This window comes from Cyprinodon variegatus, unplaced genomic scaffold, assembly GCF_000732505.1.
Source record: "Cyprinodon variegatus isolate N-32 unplaced genomic scaffold, C_variegatus-1.0 Scaffold886, whole genome shotgun sequence".
In the NCBI taxonomy this organism is placed as follows: Eukaryota; Metazoa; Chordata; class Actinopteri; order Cyprinodontiformes; family Cyprinodontidae; genus Cyprinodon; species Cyprinodon variegatus.
Window position 1 is genome coordinate 222,290 of NW_015151339.1, and position 7,455 is coordinate 229,744.

At 36.6% G+C, this 7,455-nt stretch overlaps 2 protein-coding genes across 2 annotated transcripts in view; both read right to left on the reverse strand.

The window, feature by feature from the left end:
• Positions 1–2,654: 2,654 nt before the first annotated feature.
• Positions 2,655–6,668, reverse strand: LOC107099589 (gastrula zinc finger protein XlCGF8.2DB-like). The gene is made up of 2 exons (XM_015397781.1): positions 6,323–6,668; positions 2,655–4,330 (listed from the first exon to the last, which is right to left on the reverse strand). The coding sequence occupies exons 1-2, from the start codon at positions 6,336–6,338 to the stop codon at positions 3,318–3,320; spliced, it is 1,029 nt and encodes a 342-aa protein (XP_015253267.1). The 5' UTR covers positions 6,339–6,668; the 3' UTR covers positions 2,655–3,317.
• Positions 6,354–7,455, reverse strand: part of LOC107099585 (gastrula zinc finger protein XlCGF57.1-like) — a 30,657-nt gene continuing 29,555 nt past the window's right edge. Inside the window, exon 5 of the mRNA XM_015397778.1 lies at positions 6,354–6,484. The gene's annotated coding sequence lies outside the window, so the exon portion shown is untranslated. The remainder of the gene's footprint in view (positions 6,485–7,455) is intronic.

The window sequence follows — 7,455 nt, forward strand, 5'->3', positions numbered from 1 at the left end:
AAGGTACAGGAAGTGGACTGCTGAGGACTGGGGTAAAGTCATTTTCTCTGATGAACCCCCTCTGAAGTGGGGTCAACACTGCAAATATTGACTTGTTGCATTAACTCATTCTGTCATTAAAAGCTTTTGTTACTCATAATATGATTGCAATTGTATTTCTGTATGTGATGACAACATCTGACATACACACATAAAAACCTGAGGTCAGAAGATCGTGTGAAAATATAATATTTGTGTCATTTTCAATACTTTTGGCCATGATTGTACTTTTGACCAATAGAGGGTGCACCGTACACAAACAATAGTGGGCACGGGCCCGCTTTGCAACATGGCCACTAGCAGTTGCATAAAGAGAAAACTTGACCGAGAAAATTTTATTTTCCAGATAAAATGGAAAGAAGAGTACCTCTTCACCGAATTCAAAGGAAAGCCAATGTGTCTAATTTGCTTGGAGACATTATCAGCCCTGAAAGATTACAACCTAAGTCCACATCACAACACCTTGCATAAGGTTAAGTATGAGAAGTACACTGGAGCTGCCAGCGTGCTAGTATCAGACCTCAAATCGAAAGTATTTAAACAGCAGCACTTTTTCATAACTACGACGTGTCAAGTTTCAGCCATCATAGCGTGTTATGATGTGGAACTCAAACTTGCCAGGGCAAAGAAGCCACTGTTGGATGGAGAAGTGGTTAACAGTAAAAATGGCCAAAGCAATTGGTGACAACATGGCTAAAAACTTTGAATGTGTGTCCTTAAGCACATTAACACGCAGGATTTTTGACGATCGATGTAAAAATTAAACAAGTCATGCATGACTGCAAATACTTCTCATTAGCTTTGGATGAGAGCACAGATGTCACAGATGTTAGCCAACTGCTGTTTTTTGAGAGAACGATTGACACAAAGAGTTACTGAAATTGATTTATATGGGCTTCAAAAGTGAGTTGGGAGTCCATTTTTAAACCAAAAATAATAACTGTTGATCAGAGCGGGATGTTAGTACCAGGAAAGGTGATGCTGGTTATGGATAATATTTGGTTTGATGAGGAGTTCTAACCAGGATGGCTTTGGAACTATTGAGTTGAAGAAAGTTTTGCTCCATCCAAAATCAGATTACCTCAGATTTTAACCAAAGTCCCTTATTTCCTGACATGTTCTCTGTGTGACTCTTTCTGCTCACTCTTTCTTTGTCCTCAGTTTCATATTTTTGGAGTTTTATAGCAGAGAGCTTGAGCTGTTCACTACATTTATGAAACTTTGGATGTTTGCAGTTCTATTCCAGAAGGCTGTTCCTCACCTGTGCAGGTATCCTGGCTCCGCCCACTCACTGCTGTCTGCATGATGATCTAATGTAGTTCTTTCTGATGAGATCTATTGGACCATCTTCTAGATATCTGTGCTGATTCAATGTTTTTTTTTTATTAATTATTTTTATTATAATCATAAAATTATTTCAGAAGAACATAGAAAAGGGGACATGGTAGGTAAACCAAAGTTTTTTATTTAAACAAGATTGAATTATTTTAAATCAAATCATTTTTTGTAAATATGCTCATAATTTATGGTAGAGGTCAAACATACAATGTACTGGATTATTTGAATTTAGATAAAGAGCCTTTATCTCCAAATTGTTGTGAGGAGGTTCAATGAATCTACCTAATAAAGTTCAAATTGCAAAGTAACATGATCCATAAACTGCTGCAGTCCCTCTGTAGTCTAGTTCAAAACAGCTCCTGCAAACATCAGTTGACTTAAAAATGGGAACTACAGAACTAATTCTTTTAGAATAGGTATATATATTAGGGTGAACATATTTATATTTCCATAAAGAGGACACTTTGCCTCCAGGCGGATTCAGACAGACTTCTCAAAGGTTAATGAAGAGCTTTATTATACCTAAATGGTACAAAAACAACATTTGTAGTAAAAGGAAATCTGTAACAACCAGAAACAAAACTATAGTTCTCTTTTATAATACAAAAATAAATTCAAATAATTTTCTAAAAATGACCTCTTCTACATTATAAACACAGCTTGAACAGATTTTCCAAGGTCTAACAAAGTGCAGCTGAATATAATACATAAAATCAGTTGTATAAAATAGGTGATAGTTACTTTCATTTATAGCAGGTAAATAGAACATCTATAGAATCAAGGACAAAACTTTTAGAATTAGTTCAAAGGAAAATTATACTTTCAAAAAATCCCCAAAAAGCAGATATTTCACACTTCTAGAGAAATTTCAGATTTCTTCAATAAATTATTAAGACAAAGACTTTTTACCAAGTTAAAGCAGGTTCAAACTGATCAGAAAAAATAACATAATCAATCCTGTTTATCTTTTTAAACAAACATGTTTCATCATTTTAGGACTTCAATTTACCTGAACTACAGACTGCAGCCTCTAAACTGAGTTCTTTGATGTCCCGTAGTTTAACCCCATAATCCCAGCACCCCCTTTCAAGGTGGCTGGAGCTACTTTGCAACATTAATTAGCTTGTAGCTGACTAACTCTGAGACTGACACACACTTATATATGTCCCAAATCTTCATCTGAGACTCCTCTATAGATGATCTACTTCATTCTAATATCCATTGACCATAGCTCTAACACTGGGCCAAAAACAGTTGGAGTTTTGGTGGGCCATGGCTGATTGATGCATTGCTAATGAAAGCCAACAAGACACTGAATTAGCTAAACTCTCATCATTTGCAGCTGACCTCTTAAAAAATCCTCCAAAAACATCAGCAAAACTGAGCAAAGCTCATTAAAACTGTTCTACCTTTGCTTTACTTTCATTTGAGGATATTTTAATCTGAATAAAAGTGTTTCTCGAATATATCCAACCAATAGTTTAGCAAACTTGCTTCATCTGTCACCAAGATGTTTTCCTTTATTACAGAGAAAGTAAGAAATCTTTTTGTTAGGGCAACATTCTCATTTTGGCCAACTAAATGAAATTTACTGAGACTCAAAATAATTAACTTTAAAATTTTTCACATCCACATATTCTGAATACCTGAATATTTATTAGAATTACAATATAACATCTCATCTGTTCTAGTTTCCATGTAAACAGAACTGTTAATTAAGTTAACTAACAAAACTTTGCCATTAACCTGTGAGTTTCTCATGTAAGGGGGTGAAGGAGTTTCTATATGGACATTTTATCACCAGTCAAACATGGAAAACACCTCTACTGTTCTTTCCTATGGCATCTAACTGCTGTGAATTATGTGAAACAAATGCTTTATTAAAAATATAAATCATTCCACATCATGCATGAATAAATGTCCTCTGTAAAATTACCTCCTCATTTGAAACCTTTGTCACAAATCATTCGGGAGAACAGCTTCTCACCTTTGTGAATTCTCATGTGTGTAGTCAAAATACTTTTTAAAGTAAAAGTTTTTCCACAAATAGTACAGGAAAAAGGCTTCTCACCTGTGTGATTTCTGATGTGATTATTAAGATCAGACTTACAAGTGAAGCGTTTTCCACAGGACAGACATTCAAAAGGTTTCTCACCTGTATGAGTTCTAATGTGTTTAGTCAAACTACTTTTTACAGTAAAATTATTGTTACAAATGGTACAAGAAAAAGGCTTCTCACCTGTGTGAATTCTGATATGTCTATCAAGATCAGATTTCTGTGTGAAGCTTTTTCCACAGGACGAACATTCAAAAGGCCTTTCCCCTGTGTGAATTCTCATGTGAGTAGTCAAATTATTTCTTTCAGTAAAAGTCTTGTTACAAATGGAACAGGAAAAAGGCTTCTCACCTGTGTGAATTCTGATGTGTCTATCAAGATTAGATTCCTTAGTGAAGCTTTTTCCACAGGACAGACATACAAAAAGATTCTCTCCTGTATGAATTCTCATGTGAGAAGTCAAATGACTTTTTTCAGTAAGATTCTTGTTACAAATTGTACAGGAAAAAGGCTTCTCACCTGTGTGAATTCTAATGTGTCTATCAAGATTAGATTTCTTTGTGAACATTTTTCCACAGGACAGACATTCATAAATCTTCTGACCTGTGTGAGTTCTCATGTGAACCATTAAATGTTCTTTTTTAAGAAAGTTTTCTCCACATGTCAAACATGGGAAAGTTTCCTCTTCTTTATCTTCAGCCTCCTGCTTCAGAACAAGCTGCTCTTCCTGCTCACTAATGAGGACCTCCATGGTTTCCTCTTTTGTCCAGGGATGTTCTGGTTCTTGCTGCTCTTCTTTTATCTGCAGAGGTTCTGATTCCTCTTGGTCCAAACAGGAATTCCTCTCCTGCTGGTCAGAATAATCCTCCTCTTTTCCAACATAATCCTGCAGGCGGTCTGGGAAGACAAACACAGCAGAAAGACTTTCTATTGTGGGTTAAAGAAAGGAAACTTATTTAAACTTTAATCATTCTTGTGTTGATCTAACTACATAAAAACAGACTGGAACTACATCTCCCAACATGCACTGCAGCTCTGAAACCACAATTAGAGGTTGAAAAATAGTGGTTAAAGCTCAACCATCTGGCAAGGTTTGGACCTCCACTTTTATCAACAAAGCATTAAAATCTGATTATCTGCAGATTCTTAACCATTAAATAAACGTTTAAAATATTTTTTAGATGTTGTTTTTTTTGTGGCTGAACAAACTAACTTTTGCCCAGAGACTGCTGGAAAGGAGCACCAAGCCCCACTGTGACCCTACAGATAAGCCCCAAATGAGGGTATGCACACATTTATCACAGAAGGCCAAAAGAAAAGAAAGGTGCACTCCAGAAAGCCAGAGCTCCATCCATTCTGGTCCGATCCAACTGTTTATCTTCACTGACCTCAGAGGTACAGAGGTAGATTATACCTTCTCTGACTCCTACTCCTTAGACACAATAAATAGTGGAAAAAGTATAAAAGGATGATGAAAAGACAGTATGCACCTCTTAAGAAACAATATGTGTAATGCAAAACATCTTAAGATAAGCAGAGTGAATATCACAATGATGACATTTTTCCAACACATTATTCTGCAGAAGAACTGTTGACTTCAATCACAAACACAAGTTCAATCTTTTCCCTCCCCAGTTTATTTCTACCTCACTCTGAAACCAAGAGTTAAAACTAAACTCATGACAAAGATTCATGCAGCTCAACATCTGCCTATTTGATGACTCAGTCCGTGGTGAAGAAATTGTGCATCATAGTAATACATCTTAAGTCTAAAGCATTTAGATATCATACAGGGTAGCAAAAGAATAATGATAAAGCGAATTGTTCCTTTTGAACTATTTGAAACGGAGAGACGTGTTTGACTACAACCAGAGGCAGAAGGCTGAAGCAACACAAATATGTCGTGCCCGTTTAACTCGAATACCCTCTATACCATGAGCAAAAGGACACAATTATCTCTTTTGTCGATGAAAAAAGGTGTTTGTGTTTTCCTCGGAACCGGATTTGGTAAGAATTTGAGTTATCAGTTAACACCGTAAAACAAATCAAGAATCGGTTACATATCAGCAGCTACTGCAGCTGTGATTGGCTAAAAGCTTGACACGGGAGGTGGGTACCCAAGCAGCTCGAAGAATTTCACTGAATGTCCCTCTCTTTCGCTAATATGTTCAACAGAACGACACCCAGATTTATATGGTGTTGGAACTGAATTGAACTACGTGTTTCAATCTAGCTTATGCCAGCTTAAATATGTGGCCCAGATGCAAAAAACAGGCCTTTCCAGGGCTCTTTATTAAAATTTCACAAGGAAGAAATGCTCTAATAAAACAAAAAGGAAGTTTGAAAAATGTTGCTTTTATCTTGGGATATTATAAACCAGGTTTGAAGCATCTGATTGCTATAGATTTTAAAGAAGAGCAGATTAACAACACTTAAGATTGTAAGAAAAGAGGTGGAAAAGCCCTTTACCCTTTTGCTGAACCAGTGTTATGAGAAGAAGAGAATGCCTGCTGAGAATTGCCTCACCTTTTGCAATCTAAGCTGTTGCACATTGATGACAAAGTGTCATAAATTGATTGCTTTTTTAGAAAAGGCCGCCATGGAGACATTCATTTTTTTTTAATCAAAATGAGAGATAGAGAAAATTATGTTGACAAAGTATAACATAGGGATGCTTTTAAGAGGTTTATAGGTGGCTTTGATGTTCCTATCAAGTCTAGATTTCTTTGTGGACATTGTTCCACAGGGTTGACATTCATAAAACTTCTCACCTGTGTGAGCTCTCATGTGAACCATTAAATGTACTTTTCTAGGAAAGTTTTCTCCACATATGAAACATGGGAAAGTGTTCTCTCTGCTTCTTTAGAACAAGCTGCTCTTCATGCTCACCTATGGGGAGCTCCATGGTTTCCTCTTTTGTCCAGGGAAGTTCTGGTTCTTGCTGCTCTTCATTTATCTGCAGAGGTTCTGGTTTCTCTTGGTCCAAACTGGAATTCCTCTCCTGCTGGTCAGAGACATCCTCTTCTTTTTCAACATAGTCCTGAAAGTGGTCTGGAAAGACAAACACAGCAGAAAAACTTTCTATTGGTGGTTAAATAAATGACACTTCATGTAAAAGCACCAAACTCTGCCCTTGGAGCGAGTGGATCCTGTCAAGCAACCTGAAGATATGAAATTCATTCTGGCCTAAATCTTTTTCCCCACAAGAATTATTAAAGAAAGTAAATCATTTACATCCAACACCACAGTGACTGTCTGGCAAATGAGGGAATAATGTGACACCCTAGCCTCAACAGCGCCTCCTGTAAACCTCTGCCTGGAAGAGACATACCCCAGCTATATGTGTCAGAGGCTGAGCAGATTTTAAATGATTCTCTAATGAAGTCTCTCCTTTCTATTGTATTAAAAAGAAGCATTATGTTTTAATGAGAAAAACAAGGCATAAATGATAAAGAAATCTGGAGCAGCTTCCTGATTTTTTGTTAGAAATGTAGCAATCAGCAGGGGAATAGGGCTGTTATTTTTCCCTGTAAAAATAGTTTGAACCATAAAATGAAGTGATTACAGTTTTAAAAAAGATCACAGTGCCAAAAGAATTTCTTTTGCTGATAAGTCTAGAGGCAGGAAGGCCTGCAAGGCTCGGATGATGAGGTCACCACTTTCAGTCTCTTACATGGAAGTCCAGTATCCCATTCTGGAAATGTTAAAAGGGGCAAGTTTTTGCTCATCTGGGAACTCTTGTCTGGGTTCCCCATCACAGAAGAACAAAGTAACTCACATATCACTCAAGAGGAGGATACTTATTTTAATACAGAAGACATTTGACCAAACCAAATGAAAATGCTCAGAAGAAACTAAGAAAAATATATTTGACCAGACCAATTGAAGAAACTTCAAAAGACAGCATAAAGGAGGAATCAGAGGGTTGAACCACATTAATATTGAATTTTAATTTGGTATTTTGCGTGAGTCTTGCTGCCATCTTTTCTTTCTGAGAGCTTGCTAATAAAAGATTTTACATT